General features: G+C 46.1%; 2 protein-coding genes across 2 annotated transcripts in view; both read right to left on the bottom strand.

Moving 5' to 3' along the window:
- smyd3 (SET and MYND domain containing 3) overlaps window positions 1–8,400 on the bottom strand; it is a 196,650-nt gene extending 188,250 nt beyond the window's left edge. The window contains exon 1 of the mRNA XM_064954069.1: window positions 8,131–8,400. Coding sequence (XP_064810141.1) covers window positions 8,131–8,291 — 161 coding nt within the window. The 5' untranslated portion in view covers window positions 8,292–8,400. The remainder of the gene's footprint in view (window positions 1–8,130) is intronic.
- Window positions 8,401–8,816: 416 nt separating this feature from the next.
- Window positions 8,817–18,515, bottom strand: part of LOC135527202 (consortin-like) — a 29,387-nt gene continuing 19,688 nt past the window's right edge. The window contains exons 9-11 of the mRNA XM_064955816.1: window positions 17,597–18,294; window positions 13,682–13,835; window positions 8,817–13,399 (exon numbers count right to left, since the gene is read on the bottom strand). Coding sequence (XP_064811888.1) covers window positions 13,191–13,399; window positions 13,682–13,835; window positions 17,597–18,294 — 1,061 coding nt within the window. The 3' untranslated portion in view covers window positions 8,817–13,190. The remainder of the gene's footprint in view (window positions 13,400–13,681; window positions 13,836–17,596; window positions 18,295–18,515) is intronic.

Raw genomic sequence — 18,515 nt, 5'->3', positions numbered from 1 at the left:
TATAATTGATTTTATTCAAACATAGGGTGTGTCTATATGAAGAAAAAAAACACGTTTCAAAATTTCTAAACAATTAATGGGTCGAAAGAACAGACAACTCTCGGTCAGCCAAGACTATTTTTAGGGATGGGGAAAGCAGTACTACTTACACAGACGATCGAACCAGGCTGTAAAAGAGAGCTGTTGCGCTAAATGCTATGGTGCTGAACTCATGGTTTCCTGTGAATGGGTGTGTTGTTTAGGATGTTTTAACTCTCTAATGTGACTCATTTAAAAGTCAAACCTAATAGCCATTGTAATGGTGGTGACTAATTCATCTGGTGGTCTCTTTGAACAGTGTGTGTGTGTGTGTGTGTGTGTGTGTGTGTGTGTGTGTGTTTCAGTGTTTTCCATAAGCAACAACAGACTCATTGTCAGCCGGCTACTTTTCCACTTCATTAACTAAGGCTTCTTTTCAATTAAAAGTTTCAATTCGCAAGTCAGAAAGGTCTGTATATCCTTCTCCCGCTAGAACAAACGATAGGCTCTACAGCATCTTCTAGTGACCTATTGATAGGACAGGCGCGCTGTGGTCGGCTGCCGTCAAATTTATTTTCACGGATGAGGGAGAGCATGAGTTTCATGTGAGTGAATTAGCACGTCCCATGTAAATGTAAGTGGTAACGATGAGTTGAAATCCACTTAAATTTGTTTTGTGGCACATTCATTTCATTTTCTTCTGCGTGTTTCATAGGCCTATTAAGCCAGCCACGGAGTCGGGGGCACATTGGCTATTTATTGTCGAACTGACTTGAAAAAGGTCTACCTGCTATATCCCTTTGCTATTCATACAACGTCGTCATACAGCCATGGTATAGCTCCTGATAATATAGGCCTAGACATTATCCAAAACAACTACTAACACCACACTGTATTCATGCATTTGCAGTCATTCTAATTGCAAAGGCATGTCTTTCTACTCAATACCACAACTCATTTGACCGATCTGAGAGGTGACGTTGCTAAAGTATTCAATAACTTAGCTATGTATTTCGGATGGAATGAAGGCATTAGATTTTACCTGGAGGGAGACAGAGAGAGAGAGAGAGAGAGAGAGAGAGAAAATAGGATGGAGAGGAATGCTGACAAGCCTGTCAACAAATCCCCCTGTTCTCATCTCGACTTTGCGTTGGAGATTTTCTGTGAATATTGCATCTTTCCCCTCTTATCTAAAGTAGGTATTTGCTTCAGGACAGACTGCATACAGTCAGCTCTTTTCCTCATATCGGAGGATTATTAAATCGGTCTGTGCGCGTGTGAAGAATAATTTGCTCTAGTAAACTATTCCTGAGCGATTCCACACCTGCGTAGCCAAAAACCATATCACATTGTTCTGGCAATTATTATCAATATGACCCAAAGTTAGAAATTACACCCACATTAAAAACCAACACCTACTGCCAGAGTCAAAGCCTGGCCTAATCGCGTGCATGTAATTAGGCCAGGCGTTGTCTCTGCCAGGAGATGTTGCTGTGATTTTAGTTTAATGTGGGTCTAAATTCTAACATTAGGTCATATTGATAATAATCACACACACACAAGTAACCACTGATAACACAGCTAAACACTCCCTTTGAACTGTCAGACATACCACTCACTATGATCATAAACACACACACACACTTTTTCTCCTTCTATCCCCCCTCCCTCTTCTCTCCTGTGACTGGAGGAACTGCAAATGATTTGTTTGTTTGTTGACCTGTGGCTAGCAAGACAACGCTGTGTTGAGTGTGTGTGTGTGTGTGTGTCAACTGCACCCCTAGCGATTAGCTCTCATTAAAAACAAACAGCAGAGAGAGAGATCAGCCAGGCAGCAATTACCTCCAGCTTTGATGTGGCTTTAATTCCTTTAAAAACGCCCCTCTGGCTAGTTTAAATCACAGACACACGCTTGCACATTTACAGACCAACATAGGCCTTTACTTAGAAAGATAAGAGTCTCTGGGGGGGGGTTACTGGTCACGCAAGCTGACACCATCATCACACACTATAACTCCACGACTACAGATCCTTTTGGGAGAGTAATGGAGAACATGTTGGGGGTGTCTGAAACCATGTGCAAAGTACTTCAGATAGGCCTAACCTAGTCATTAGCAATACCTGGTACAAAACAGGGGGGGGGGGGGGAGTCAAGCAGCACTGGTGTATAGTAGGCTATGTAGATCACTGTGTTTAGAAGCTAAGAGAGACAGGCAGGAGGTAGCTTTATCGGAGTGCATAGTGTGCGACAAGAGCTTGAGCATATGGGTCATTCCACCTCAAAAAGCACAATAAAAGAGGATTTAAGTTTGGGACCTGTTGGATCGGAGGGTGAGGGCTAGGGCTATTCCTCCCCAGAAATGTCCGGGAACTTGCAGGTGCCTTGGTAGAAAAGTGGGGTAACATCTCACAGCAACAACTGGCAAATCTGGTGCAGTCCATGAGGAGATGCACTGGAGTACTTAATGCAGCTGGTGGCCACACCAGATACTGACTGTTACTTTTGATTTTGACCCACCCTTTGTTCAGGGAAACATTCAAGTCTGTGGAACTTGTTCAGTTTATGTCTCAGTTGTTGAATCTTATTTTCATACAAATATTTACACGTTAAGTTTGCTGAAAATAAACGAGGTTGACGTTCCTTTTTTTTGCTGAGTTTAGTATCAGTTGCCTATGTTTGACAAGTAATATGGCGCTGCGGCTTAGGGTATTGTTTCTTCATTCAATGTAATGAATTCCCAGTGAATTTAGTTATGTTATTTTCCCATATTCAGAGAAATTAGCCATTGAAGTTTAGGTTTATGTCCCAACCTACATATTACCAGGTTCTGACAACTATAAATCACCGTTCCAGGTGATTTTTTTAATTATCACCCCCCTTTTCCTTCCTATAATTCACACCCACGTCCGCCCGCTTACAGAGAGAAGGTACGTATCTCAGTGAAAATGTCCTACTTGTCTAAATTGAATACGAGATCTGTCAACATAAAGTGTGAAAGCTCTTAAAAGGCCAGAGATGTCCAATAAAAAAATATGACTGAACCAAACACGTAGGCAGGAAAATATTTCAATGAAAATACCTAGACTTTTCTACACTAAGGGGGATGAATATTAATCAGTGGTTTCCTGTTTGTTTATCTCTATGCCATCTGGACACACACACTCTCTCTCTTTTGGACTAGCAGTATCTAATAGATGGAGCAGACAGAATGGAGGTGGGGGTGATGATGTCATGACGAGCAGAGGGGTCAAGGGTCGGCTTAGACAAGCTTTTGTTTTGGTTCTCAACCATTTCCGCCTGCATTCCGTTGTGGATGTGAGCATAATAACCACTTTGCTCTCAGGTCAGTGGCTCATCATTTCAGACACACACACTTGCTGTGAGTGAGTGAGTGAGTGAGTGAGTGAGTGAGTGAGTGAGTGAGTGAGTGAGTGAGTGAGTGAGTAACTGAATGCTGGGGTAAAGTCATTTCTTAAAGTGATCAGTGTTCAGTGTTAAGCAGCTAACAACATCAATAAGACCCCATAAACACGTCAACAACACACACACACACAGGGGCGCCTGAGCAATGTTGCAAATGGAGAAGCTGCATCCCCACTTACAAAATAGGGCTGCAAAAGTATTATGATCCACTACTCTGTGTTAACAGAGATATGTCCATATTATACAGTACCAGTCAAAGTTTTGGAAACACCTACTCATTCAAAGGTTTTTCTTTATTTTTTACTATTTTCTACATTGTAGAATAATAGTGAAGGCATCAAAACTATAAATAACACATATGGAATCATGTAGTGACCAAAAGTGTTAAACAAATCAAAATATGTGTTATATTTGAGATTCTTCAAAGTAGACACTGTTTGCCTTGATGACAGCTTTGCACACTCTTGGTATTCTCTCAATCAGCTTCACCTATACAAGCATTTTGCTACATCCGCAATAACATCTGCTAAAACACGTGTATGTGACAAATAAAATTGGATTTGACCTGGAATGCTTTTCCAACAGCCTTGAAGGAGTTCCCACATATGCTGAGCACTTGTTGGCTGCCTTTCCTTCACTCTGCGGTCCAACTCATCCCAAACCAATTGGGTTGAGGTCGAGTGATTGTGGAGGCTAGGTCATCTGACGCAGCACTACATCACTCTCCTTCTTGGTCAAATAGCCCTTACACAGCATGGAGGTGTGTTGGGTCATTGTCCTGTTGAAAAACAAATGATAGTCCCACTAAGCGCAAACCAGGTGGGATGGCGTATCGCTGCAGAATGCTGTGGTAGCCATGCTGGTTAAGAGTGCCTTGAATTCTAAATAAATCACAGACAGTGTCACCAGCAAAGCACCCCCACACCTCCATGCTTCACGGTGGGAACCACACATGTGGAGATCATCCGTTCATCTACTCTGCGTCTTACAAAGACACGCCGGTTGGAACCAAAAATCTCTAATTTGATCTCAGCAGACCAAAAGGACTGATTTCCACCGGTCTAATGTCCATTGCTCATGTTTCTTGGCCCAAGCAAGTCTCTTCTTATTGGTGTCCTTTGGTAGTGGTTTCTTTGCAGCAATTCGACCATGAAGGCCTGATTCACGCAGTCTCTTCTGACCAGTTGATGTTGAGATGTGTCTGTTACTTGATCTCTGAAGCATTTATGAGGCTGGTAACTCTAATGAACTTATCATCTGCAGCAGAGGTCTCTGTCTTCCTTTCCTGTGGCGGTCCTCATCAAAATCAGTTTCATCATAGCCCGTGATGGTTTTTGCGACTGCACTTAAAGAAATTTTCAAAAGGTCTTAATTTTCCAGATTAATTGACCTTCATGTCTTAAAGTAATGGACTATTGTTTCTCCTTGTTTTTGCCATAATATGGACTTGGTTTTTACCAAATAGGGCTATCTTCTGTATACCACCCCTACAGTACCTTGTCACAACACAACTGATTGGCTCAAATGCATTAAGGAATGAAATTCCAGAAATGAACAGGGCACACCTATTCATTGAAATGCATTCCAAGTGACTACTTCATGAAGCTGGTTGAGAGAATGCCAAGCGTGTGCAAAGCTGTCATCAAGCCACAGGGTGGCTACTTTGAAGAATCTCAAATATATTTGGATATCTTCACTATTATTCAACCATGTAGAAAATAGTAAAAAAAATAAAGAAAAACCCTGGAATGAGTTTGTCTCCAAACCTTTGACTGGTACTGTATATGACATAATAATTAACAGATTGCATTTTACAACCCCTCCTCCGTAACCTCAAGATAAAGGATTTTGCCCACTGGAAAGTTCTCTCTCCTGTGCACCACAGCTTTAATTCCGTGCAGTTAGAAAGACAGTTGCACCACAGCTTTAGTTCCGTGCAGTTAGAAAGACAGTTGCACCACAGCTTTAGTTCCGTGCAGTTAGAAAGACAGCTGCACCACAGCTTTAGTTCCGTGCAGTTAGAAAGACAGCTGCACCACAGCTTTAGTTCCGTGGAGTTAGAAAGACAGTTGCACCACAGCTTTAGTTCCGTGCAGTTAGAAAGACAGTTGCAACACAGCTTTAGTTCCATGCAGTTAGAAAGACAGCTGCACCACAGCTTTAGTTCCGTGCAGTTAGAAAGACAGCTGCACCACAGCTTTAGTTCCGTGCAGTTAGAAAGACAGTTGCACCACAGCTTTAGTTCCGTGCAGTTAGAAAGACAGTTGCACCACAGCTTTAGTTCCGTGCAGTTAGAAAGACAGTTGCAACACAGCTTTAGTTCCGTGCAGTTAGAAAGACAGCTGCACCACAGCTTTAGTTCCGTGCAGTTAGAAAGACAGTTGCACCACAGCTTTAGTTCCGTGCAGTTAGAAAGACAGGTGCACCACATGCTTTAGTTCCGTGCAGTTAGAAAGACAGTTGCAACACAGCTTTAGTTCCGTGCAGTTAGAAAGACAGCTGCACCACAGCTTTAGTTCCGTGCAGTTAGAAAGACAGCTGCACCACAGCTTTAGTTCCGTGCAGTTAGAAAGACAGTTGCACCACAGCTTTAGTTCCATGCAGTTAGAAAGACAGCTGCACCACAGCTTTAGTTCCGTGCAGTTAGAAAGACAGTTGCACCACTGATGTACAAATGAAAAGGCACCTGCAAAATAACATGTTTTATCTATTTTGTTGTGCTGTTAAAATGTGTATCATGTCCGATGTCAGGGAGTTGTTTCATATTATTTGAGCTGTGAGTCATTTCACTTTTCCTTTAAAAAAAACATGTTGATGAGCACAGGCATGTAACAGTAGGCCTAATGTATTATTTGTAAGATCCCCCAGCTGAGCAGTGAAATTCAACCACATATTCAACCACAAAGACCATGGAGGCTTTCCAATGGTCCGCAAATTAAGGGCACCTATTGGTAGATGGGTAAAAAAATCTAAAATAAGACACTAAATATCCCTTTGAGCATAGTGTAGTTATTAATTACACTGTGGATGGTGTATCAATACACCCAGTCACTACAAAGATACAGGCTTCCTTCCTAACTCAGTTGCCGGAGAGGAAGGAAACAGCTCAAGGATTTCACCATGAGTCCAATGATGACTTTAAAACAGTTACAGAGTTTAATGGCTGTGATAGGAGACAACTGAGGATGGATCAACCACATCGTAGTTACTCCACAATAGTAACCTAATTGACAGAGTGAAAAGAAGGAAGCCTGTACAGAATAGAAATACTCCAAAACACACATCCTGTTTGCAATATGTCACTAAAGTAAAACTGCAAAAAAAAAACAGCAAAGAAATTAACTTGATGTCCTGAATAGAAAGTGTTATGTTTGGGGCAAAACCAACCCAACACATTACTGAGTACCACTCTTCATGTTTTCAAGCATGGTGGTAGGTGCATCATGTTATGGGTATGCTCGTCATCGGCAAGGACTAGGGAGTTTGAGGGGAAAAGAAATGGAACAGCGCCGACCACAAACAAAATCCTAGAGGAAAACTTGGTTCAGTCCTCTTTCCCAACAGACACTGGGAGACACATTCACCTTTCAACAGGACAATAACCTAAAACACAAAGGCAAATATACACCGGAGTTGCTTTACCAAGATGACATTGAATGTTCCTGAGTGCTCTAGTTACAGTTTTGACTTAAATTGTCTTGAAAATATATGGCAAGACCTGAAAGTGGTTGTCTGGCAATGATCAACAACCAATTTGACAGCGCTTGAAGAATAATGTGCAAATATTATACAATCCGGGTGTGCAAAGCTCTGAGACTTACCCAGAAAGACTCACAGCTGTAATCACTGCCAAATGTGATTCTAACATGTTTTACTCAGGGGGTTGAATAATTATCTAATTAAGATATGTTTAATTTTCCATGAATAAAAAAAAAAGTTTGAATTGTTCTTCCACTTTGACAGTATATTGTGTAGATCGTTGACAAAAAATATCAAATCTATTTTAATCCCACTTTGTAACAACAAAATGTGGAAAAGGTCAAGGGGTGTGAATACTCTGAGAGCACTGTATGAGGAGGATTCAGGCCTAGGATTGATATGCAAACATTGCAATTAGCAAATTACCCAGTTGGCCAATGTCTCTATTAAAAATATATAATTTACAATTGGGTTCTTAGTGAAGATCTTTATGGAACTGAACAGTGTGCTCTCTGAGATGAGTGATAACTAGCCCCTTATCATACATAATTAACTCGATCACCTGTAAATCTCATCGCCTACTGCTACAATAGATTCCGATACACAAAGATTGTCTAGAGCTAAAGAAAATGGAAAAGCAACACTGCCATCTAGCGTCCAGTTGGAGTACATCAGCAAAGCTCACGTCTGGTAGTGTATCAACGTTTTTGGACTGTTGTAGTTGATTCTACACTCCGTTTCGTTGGAAATTAATTATAAGAAACGTTTATGGCTGTGTTGGTGAGCTATAAAAAGGCATTCAGCTATCTGTTAGTTATATAGTAGTATCTGACAACAACCCGACCAACAAGGGTCCAGAACGAAATGACGAAAGTGTACGTAGGCACAGGTAGAGGGTCAGTTTACCCTCCACAAATCCTATTGGGTAAAACGCAAAAACTTACTTTAGATAAGTGTCATGTCAGAACGAAAAGGTCAACAGCTCCTACCGTGAGAAGCAGCTGTGACAGAGGTATTTGGCACATGTGTTGGACACGCAGTATGCTAGAGGTTCCGCCGTATACAGGAGTTCACCTGCGTGTATTTCGTGTGTTGCTCGTAAACCATTCCCTTTCCCTGCAGAGGCAAAACGTTCGAACTTTGACGCCATCCCGATCTCGCACGCATGTGGAACTGGGGAAATTGTGTTTACATCCGCAAATGGCCGTCAGACCAAAGATGGTGGATAAATTAAGATGTCTTACTCATGCCGTTTACCATTGAAAAATGGTCATAGTTCCGGTCTGCTGAGAAGTTGGGTGTTTTCGCCTGTTTGACTGTAAATGAAAAAAAAAAATATATATATATATACATACATATATATACATACACATTTCTCGTATCACTTTCACCAAACCCAGAACACCAATAATTGCGAAATCAAATATTAACTTGGTTTCGCCTAAAACGTGTATTGTCTGCGCAACTGCGGCGCAGCTGTTCAAGGCTGCCTCTAGTGGCTGTCCCCGAAAAGAGTGTCGTTCAGAAAGAAGTGTTGTGTATTTGGTCTCTGGCTTTTGTATCTGGGTTTATCAGACTATTGTGAATGATTAACAACTTACAAACGTAATAACAACTTAACAGCTGTATGACTAACTTAATGGAACTTTATAACAGTATACAATTGTCAGACCAGTCCCCACAATAAGGTTTATTATTATCAGAGAGAAACAGGTGTTTAAAAGCACCCACCACACAGTAATCCCTCCAGACTGTAAAGACAGATCTAAACCACAATGACAAACGTGAAAAAATGAATCTACGATACCCACAACAAGCCAAAACTAGAGAAACAACAGAAAAAGACATGCACATAAAGATTAGATTTGATCGTTTGTTTTCTCTCCCCCTACATTGTGCAGATATATAAATACTTCAGATTCCAAAAGTAAGATAGTCATCTGAACCAGCCAGAGTACGAGTGAAAATAAAATTTAAATTAAAACAAGGCTGCATCTCAATAGTCTACAGTGGCTTCCTGTCCTCGTCTCCACTCCACCTGCACACCTCTGAAAGTACAAGAGACTAAAGTCAATCTCCTGGCATTCTTCCAAGCTAATTAATGAATCTACAGTTTATTGTGCATTTTACAACAAATCTGAATATGATTATATTTTGCTGTTGGTTTCACCGGTCTTGTGTTTTCAGATCAGAGTAAACGAGGTGAGGGAGGAGGGTCAACGGGGAGTGGGAGGAGGGTAGACGAGGAGAGGGAGGAGGGTAGACGAGGAGAGGGAGGAGGGTCAACGGGGAGTGGGAGGAGAGTAGACGAGGAGAGGGAGGAGGGTAGACGAGGAGAGGGAGGAGGGTCAACGGGGAGTGGGAGGAGAGTAGACGAGGAGAGGGAGGAGGGTAGACGAGGAGAGGGAGGAGGGTAGACGAGGAGAGGGAGGAGGGTAGACGAGGAGAGGGAGGAGGGTAGACGAGGAGAGGGAGGAGGGTAGACGAGGAGAGGGAGGAGGGTAGACGAGGAGAGGGAGGAGAGTAGACGAGGAGAGGGAGGAGAGTAGACGAGGAGAGGGAGGAGGGTAGACGAGGAGAGGGAGGAGGGTAGACGAGGAGAGGGAGGAGAGTAGACGAGGAGAGGGAGGAGAGTAGACGAGGTGAGGGAGGAGGGTCGACGGGGAGAGGGAGGAGAGTAGACGAGGTGAGGGAGGAGAGTAGACGAGGTGAGGGAGGAGGGTCGACGGGGAGTGGGAGGAGAGTAGACGAGGAGAGGGAGGAGGGTCAACGGGGAGTGGGAGGAGAGTAGACGAGGAGAGGGAGGAGGGTAGACGAGGTGAGGGAGGAGGGTAGACGAGGTGAGGGAGGAGGGTCAACGGGGAGTGGGAGGAGAGTAGACGAGGAGTGGGAGGAGAGTAGACGAGGAGAGGGAGGAGGGTAGACGAGGAGAGGGAGGAGAGTAGACGAGGAGAGGGAGGAGAGTAGACGAGGAGAGGGAGGAGAGTAGACGAGGAGTGGGAGGAGAGTAGACGAGGAGAGGGAGGAGAGTAGACGAGGAGAGGGAGGAGGGTAGACGAGGAGAGGGAGGAGGGTAGACGAGGAGAGGGAGGAGAGTAGACGAGGAGAGGGAGGAGAGTAGACGAGGTGAGGGAGGAGGGTCAACGGGGAGTGGGAGGAGAGTAGACGAGGAGAGGGAGGAGGGTCAACGGGGAGTTGGAGGAGAGTAGACGAGGAGAGGGAGGAGGGTAGACGAGGTGAGGGAGGAGGGTAGACGAGGTGAGGGAGGAGGGTCAACGGGGAGTGGGAGGAGAGTAGACGAGGAGTGGGAGGAGAGTAGACGAGGAGTGGGAGTAGACGAGGAGAGGGAGGAGAGTAGACGAGGAGAGGGAGGAGGGTCAACGGGGAGTGGGAGGAGAGTAGACGAGGAGAGGGAGGAGAGTAGACGAGGAGAGGGAGGAGGGTAGACGAGGAGAGGGAGGAGAGTAGACGAGGAGAGGGAGGAGGGTCAACGGTGAGTGGGAGGAGAGTAGACGAGGAGAGGGAGGAGAGTAGATGAGGAGAGGGAGGAGGGTAGACGAGGAGAGGGAGGAGAGTAGACGAGGAGAGGGAGGAGAGTAGACGAGGAGAGGGAGGAGAGTAGACGAGGAGAGGGAGGAGGGTAGACGAGGAGAGGGAGGAGGGTAGACGAGGAGAGGGAGGAGGGTCAACGGGGAGTGGGAGGAGAGTAGACGAGGAGAGGGAGGAGTAGACGAGGAGAGGGAGAAGGGTCAACGGGGAGTGGGAGGAGAGTAGACGAGGAGAGGGAGGAGAGTAGACAAGGAGAGGGAGGAGAGTAGACGAGGAGAGGGAGGAGAAAAGACGAGGAGAGGGAGGAGAGTAGACGAGGAGAGGGAGGAGAGTAGACGAGGTGAGGGAGGAGGGTAGACGAGGAGAGGGAGGAGGGTCAACGGGGAGAGGGAGGAGGGTCAACGGGGAGAGGGAGGAGAGTAGACGAGGAGAGGGAGTAGACAAGGAGAGGGAGGAGGGTCAACGGGGAGTGGGAGGAGAGTAGACGAGGAGAGGGAGGAGAGTAGACGAGGAGAGGGAGTTGACGAGGAGAGGGAGGAGAGTAGACGAGGAGAGGGAGGAGAGGAAGGAGAGTAGGTGAGAAGAGGGAGGAGTGGAAGGAGAGTAGACAAGGAGAGGAAGGCACTTGACATTTGGGGTGTAGCCTGAGAGTCACTGCTCAGCCTGCGCCATCAAACCATCCACGTCTACAGAACGTTTCCTAACGAAACTAAGACACGCTGACTTTGTGCATTTCCACCAACTGTCACAAAAAAAATGTACCAGCTCATTGATTAAATAGACTAGAAGTCCAAAAAAGAAGAAAAAAAGCACAAATGAAAAAATGTACATGTAAAAATAAAAATAAATCAATTGATTCCATTGATCGCAGGAGGTAATGAACTGTAGTAAGACTGATCATGACAATCCCATGATGATGCCCATAATTATTTGACAAGAAAGATAAATATATAGACATGCCTGAGCCTCCGGAGTGGTGCAGTGGTCTAAGGCACTGCAGTGCTAGCTGTGCCTCTAGAGATTCTGGGTAACGAGTCCAGGCTCTGTCGCAGCCGGCGAACAATTGGCCCAGCGTCGTCCGGGTTAGGGGAGGGTTTGGCCGGCAGGGATGTCCTTGTCCCATCGCGCACTAGCGACTCCCGTGGCAGGCCGGGTGTAGTGTGCACACTGACACAGTCGGCAGGTGCACTGTGTTTCCTCCGACACATTGGTGCGGCTGGCATCCGGGTTAAGCGGGCATTGGTTGGATTGTGTTTCAGAGGACGCCCAGCTCTCGGCCTTCGCCTCTCCCGAGTTCGTATGGGAGTTGCAGCGATGAAACAAGACTGTAACTACCAATTGGATACCACGAAATTGGGGAGGAAAAGGGTTTACTTTTTTTTTAAAGAACGAAATAAATAAAATAACTTTCTTTAACGCACATGATTACAGACATGTATTGCTTTCTTGTCCGTGTTGCATATATCTCTGTCTGACACACACTAAGGGTCATCAAGGGGCCAACGCTACAATCAGGCTGAACTATCTGTACCCCAAAACAACCCAATAAACAGAAGGGGTAGCAGATTCCCCTATCCACTGATACAGGGTCAGATATTTCATCACCCTCATGGTTGAGGATGCGGTTAAGATATGATCTTAGATCTGTGATTCGGGGCAACTTCTATCCTCAGCCCAAAGAAACACCCAACCAACAACATAAAAATACTCAATAGTGAGGAACGTAAAGGAAAGTCAAATCTGTTTCATTACAACAAAACATTCATTATTAGAGGATTATTTTAAAGACATTATTTAATGTTTCTGACCACAGCAGAATTGTTCATATTTTTGAGGTGTAGATGAGATTAAAAATGGCGGCAGTAAACAAAGAGCCGTGCCGGTTTCTGAAATGGCTACACAAGCACTTCCTGTCTGGGCAGGTGAGCAGTTCTGTCCTTGCCTGAAGGACCCAGAGGACAGGTCCATGTAGTAGTGAGCAGGTTCAAGGTCAGTGGTAATGAATATTATCCATTCCTCTGGGCTGACTTCGAGTCAGTCCACGTCCAGTAGTGTACATTTGACGTCTATGGGTGGTCCAGTATACTACAGGTCCTATGTCAGTCCTACTAGTTCTACTAGGCAGCACTGCAGATGTCTTAGGGAACTTTTAGTGTGGATGCAGCCTACCAGTACCACACAGACACACACATCGTTCAATCACTCTCTCCCGCCACACAAACACACTAACTGGCCAGCCAGTAAAGACAGAAAGACTGACAGAGAGAGAGAGAGAGAGAGGGGGGAGAGAGAGAGAGAGAGAGAGAGGGAGAGAGAGAGAGAGAGAGAGAGAGAGAGAGATTAAAACAGGGCAGGACATAAAGAGAGGCGAGTATCCACTCTGCAAAACAAGGGAGTTTTCCTCCTCTGTCCCCTTCTTCTCCCCCTCCCCTCTCCTTTCTTTCCCTCCCCCTATTTCTCTTCTCCTCCCCCTCTCTTCTCCTCTCCTCTTGGGGGTCAGCTAAGACGCGGGGGTTAGCCAGTTTTGGAGCTGATCCATTCCACGATGCAGCTGTGCGAGGTAGAAGTCAGCGTTACGGGAGAAGTCGGTGCAGACAGTGGACTGGGCGTCGCCCAGGGCACAGTAGAGGGCGGTGCCTCCCAGGCTGATCACCACGGTGACCAGGCAAAGCAGGAAGAGGAGCAGGCAGGAGTCTCCGCCCACCTCGTCTGCAGGGGGGAAAAGGAAACACGTTTAGATGCTTATTCTATTTTATCTGACCTTCATTGAACTGTTTCTTGTCTGGAGAAGGGAGAGGACAGAGGGAAGGAGAGGACAGAGGGAAGAAGGGAGAGGACAGAGGGTGACATAGTAAGAATGCAGACAGACACACATAGCAGTATAATACTGTATGTGCACAAACATACACATGCAATTGATCATAACCATTGTTGGGTATACATATACTCACACACACACACACACACACACACACACACACACACACTTACCGTGGTCAAAGCCGTCGTCAGGTACTTTGAAACGGACCCTGCGTTTAGCAGGGTGTTTGTGTTTGAGTGGGGCCGATAAGGGAGCCACACGCACATCCTCCACACACACACTCCTCCTCTTCAGGATGGACACAAGGCCAGGGACAGGGGTCATCTGGAGGTCAGCGGGACATGGTCAAAAGGTCAGGTCCAGGTCAACTGATTAACATGCACATACTGTACACAATAGACACATACACATTACATATATATCAATACACACACATACAGTACACCATGCAGTACACACACACACACACACACGAAGGCAGCAATAGACATAGTATCCCCACTAGGTGTCAGCATACACTGCCCTCTCATGTCAACCTCAAACCTCTGAGAAACTGGGTGTTTGAGTTGTAAGCCGACTGCAGACGAAGCCGACTGCAGACGAAGCCGACTGCAGACGAAGCCGACTGCAGACGAAACCGACGAAGCCGACTGCAGACGAAGCCGACTGCAGACGAAGCCGACTGCAGACGAAACCGACGAAGCCGACTGCAGACGAAGCCGACTGCAGACGAAGCCGACTGCAGACGAAGCCGACTGCAGACGAAACCGACGAAGCCGACTGCAGACGAAGCCGACTGCAAACGAAGCCGACTGCAGACGAAGCCGACTGCAAACGAAGCCGACTGCAGACGAAGCCGACTGCAAAGTCGGCGAGTGAAGACGACGGAGGCGCATATGTGACAGCCGAAAGTCAGACTCTGTAGTGGTTTTCCAACAGTAAGTCTCAGATCAACATGGCAGTGTCAACATAGCTGCTATTGTTCATAAAAGATTTTCGGAATAAATGTAGAAATACAATTTTCTATACCCCTATATCACACACTCACAAACTGAAAACATTAAGTGTGAACAATTAATTGGTTAGAGAGAGGTCTCATATCACTTTCATTTGTAGCTTTAGAATTGAGAAACAACTACAGCGACTTGAAGGCGACTTCATCAAAAAAAACTGCATGACCTTTGATCTCATGGTTCGTGTAAAGTTCACGCAGTCGACGTGTAAGCCCAAGTCAGACAATTGTTATCCCCATGACGCAACACACTTTGAAAGGCAGATTACCAACGATGGTCACCGACTAGACAAAGTAGATCCGCTAGACTACGCCCTATGTCTTAGGTGCTGGTGACAGCTGGTGTCATCTTATCAAGTGAAATCGGCTGATGCCATCATATCATCTCATCCAGTGACGTCACCTGGTGACATCACCTCCTTTCTGAACAATCAGCTGGAGAGGCTCAGGTTCACAACATTCGCTTGATCGGTTTCACCCTTCAGTCACACTCTTGTCAGGCCTGACAGAAGAATGAGGGAAAGAGATGAAAACAGAAGGTGGAGGAGAGTGGGACGGGGGGGGGGGGGGAGCATGCCGCTTGCACCGCCAGGGTTGTGGGTTCAATTCCTGGGTCCACCCATATGTAAAAATGTATGCACGCATGAGAGAGATAGAGAACGATGAAAAGCCCCTCCAGTTTTAATGAGGTTATTATTGTAGCTGTTCAGAGATCAACTCTACTCTCGCCTAAACCATTATGTACAGAGCTCTTCAGTCGTTTGTCATCGTGGCCCAGACCTGACTGGTGGGCATTCCATTCCAATACGGCCACTGCATCGCCAATGAAGGCTTGTGAATCGCGTGCACCCACCCCCTCCTTACCCTCAGTGTGACTCGACGATGTAGGCTTGTGAATCGCGTGCACCCACCCCCTCCTTACCCTCAGTGTGACTCGACGATGTAGCCTTGTGAATCGCGTGCACCCACCCCCTCCTTACCCTCAGTGTGACTCAACGATGTAGCCTTGTGAATCGCGTGCACCCACCCCCTCCTTACCCTCAGTGTGACTCGACGATGTAGCCTTGTGAATCGCGTGCACCCACCCCCTCCTTACCCTCAGTGTGACTCGACGATGTAGCCTTGTGAATCGCGTGCACCCACCCCCTCCTTACCCTCAGTGTGACTCGACGATGTAGCCTTGTGAATCGCGTGCACCCACCCCCTCCTTACCCTCAGTGTGACTCGACGATGTAGCCTTGTGAATCGCGTGCACCCACCCCCTCCTTACCCTCAGTGTGACTCGACGATGGCCTCGTTCCTCTCCCTCGCCAGAAACATACGCAATCCATTACACACCTACACTAAAACGCGCACACCTCTCTCTCCCCCCACACACACACACCCAGCTCCATATTTGGCATCCAAGGGCTAATTATGGCCTAACATTGTCTGCTTGCTAATTACTGACGCTTACACAAATGTAGGCTTGTAAATGTAGGCTTGTAAATGTAGGCTTGTAAATGTAGGCTTGTAAAAGTAGGCTTGTAAATGTAGGCTTGTAAATGTAGGCTTGTAAATGTAGGCTTGTAAATGTAGGCTTGTAAATGTAGACTTGTAAATGTAGACTTGTAAATGTAGGCTTGTAAATGTAGACTTGTAAATGTGGGCTTGTAAATGTGGGCTTGTAAATGTGGGCTTGTAAATGTGGGCTTGTAAATGTAGACTTATAAATGTGCCCATTTGGGGATCCAATACTATTTCTGTTTGTCTTAATTAAACTGTTTTCTTGAAAATGTGAATGTGAAAATCATAAGGTGTCAGAATCTGCAAAGGCCAGCAGCAGTCGGCAGCGGGAAGGGGGGGGAAGGGGGGGAAGCAGGTTTGACTCTTCTGGTTATATTGATCTCTGGCTCCCTATTTGGTCATTTGTGTGTCTTCAGTTTTATTTCAGTGCTTAAAGCATCAGACAAAGTAGCCTACATATAGTTGATTTGATTCAAACAAATCTAAATATGGGGACAGCCCTAATTTGTTAATAGTTTTTGGTTTATTATTATTTAAATTTTATTTAACCTTTTTTTAACTAGGCAAGTCAGTTAAGAACAAATTCCTATTTACAATGACGGCCTACCCCGGGCCAAACCCGGACGACGCTGGGCCAATTGTGCACCGCCCTACGGGACTCCCAATCAAGGTATGCTTATAGCTCCCGATATGCGCCCCATTCTCTGTGGTTGAGAACAGGGTGTTTCTGCACTTTGTGAAAGTGCTTGAGCCACGTTAAGAACTTCCCTCTTCCACCCATTTCAGGAAATGGGTAGAACCCGCTCTATGTAAGCAAAACAAAAGCAGAAGTTTTCAATTAATTGGCCAATGCACCTTGTGTTGCGCTTACTTAACAGTGACAGCCCATCACATTTTCCCAGAGTGAGAGATGTCCCGTGCCATTGACAACCTCATGGTGCGTTCGTAACCAAGTGAGAAGTGTGAATTTACCACATACGACTGGGAGAGATCCACTCGAACGGCCCCTTAAACTGGTAATTACTAGTAGGAAACTCGTCTATCATCCTTGAGCGCCGATGTTGATTACTGAGGTCACCTATGAAGAAAATGGTTTCTATAACAGCACTTTCATCAGTTAAATGTAACAAAACAGTACTTATAATAAGCAATATATTAAAGTGGTTTTTGAACTCTAGAATGTGTTTACAAGGTTGACAGCTGGTTGGCCATTAGCTAATCAGTGTTTCTCAACAATTGAAATCACAAATGTATCCAACTGGTATTTATGACTTCACAACTGGTAAATTCCAACCTCCCACATGGTTACAATCGCAGCATCAGAGTAGAAACTTGAAAGGCCCAACATAAATATCCAGTCACAACAGGCAATGCAAGGAACATTGTGAATGCTGAACATTCTAAATGGCATTTCATTTTCCAGCTATACCAAAACCGAACCGTGACTGCAATATGCACCGAACTGCAATATGTAACAAAACTGTGCAATACAGCTCTCTGTAAGTGTCAACGTGTGTTTGTGTGTGTGTCATAAAACTTCAGTCCACACACAGTCTCTCCCACTCACCTCCTCCACTGTAATGCGTTTGGCCAGGTCGTCCAGAGAAGCCACCCGGTCTCTGATAGTCTCCACCATGTCCACTCCAAACATATCATACTCCTCCTCGCGCAGCTGGGCCTCCTCGCGCAGCTGGGCCTCCTCGCGCAGCTGGGCCTCCTCGCGCAGCTGGGCCTCCTCGCGCAGCTGGGCCTCCTCGCGCAGCTGGGCCTCCTCGCGCAGCTGGGCCTCCTCCAGTGTGAGCTGCTCCTTCACTGCTAAGGCTGAGATCTCCTCAAGAGGAGCTTTTAAACAATCAACACCATCTCTCTTCTCCTCTTTCTCCTCTTCCTCTAATACCAAGGCCTCCTCTGCCTCTTCCACCTCCTCCTGTTTTTCCTCTCCTCCCTGCTGCTCCTCATGCTTGGGTTGGCTCATTTCCCCATCTGTAGGGCGGTCCGGCGTAGTGCAACCCTCCTGAGTGGTGTGTTCCATCTCACTCTCCGTCTGCTGACCCGTTCCTTCGCTCCGAGAGTCTGTGATTTCAGCCCTCCCAATCCCCTGGGAGTCTCTGCAGTCCTGTGCCACACCCAGAGCTGCACACTCATTGGAGCTGAGGCTGTCCTTCAGGGCTCCGGCTGATTTAATTGGGTTGATGCTCTGGGAGAGGGTGGAGTCTGTTCCTCTCTGGTCCTCCTCCATCCCCAACAAACACTCAAAAAACCGAACTAGGAGAGCAAGACAGACACAGAGAGAGAGGAAGACAGAGACACAAAGAGAGAGAGAGAGAGAGACATACAGAGGGAAGAAATGTTACAATAGACATAACACTACAACAGCCCTTGACACCCCCCCCCCACACACAACCCTTTACCTTCTCTACCCAGGCACTCCCTTTAGAGTCCTGTAGACATCAACAACCTCCCAGTAACACTGGTCTCCAGCAGAG

Source organism: Oncorhynchus masou, chromosome 32 (genome assembly GCF_036934945.1).
Source record: "Oncorhynchus masou masou isolate Uvic2021 chromosome 32, UVic_Omas_1.1, whole genome shotgun sequence".
NCBI lineage: Eukaryota > Metazoa > Chordata > Actinopteri > Salmoniformes > Salmonidae > Oncorhynchus > Oncorhynchus masou.
This window is presented reverse-complemented; position numbering and strand designations above follow the sequence as displayed.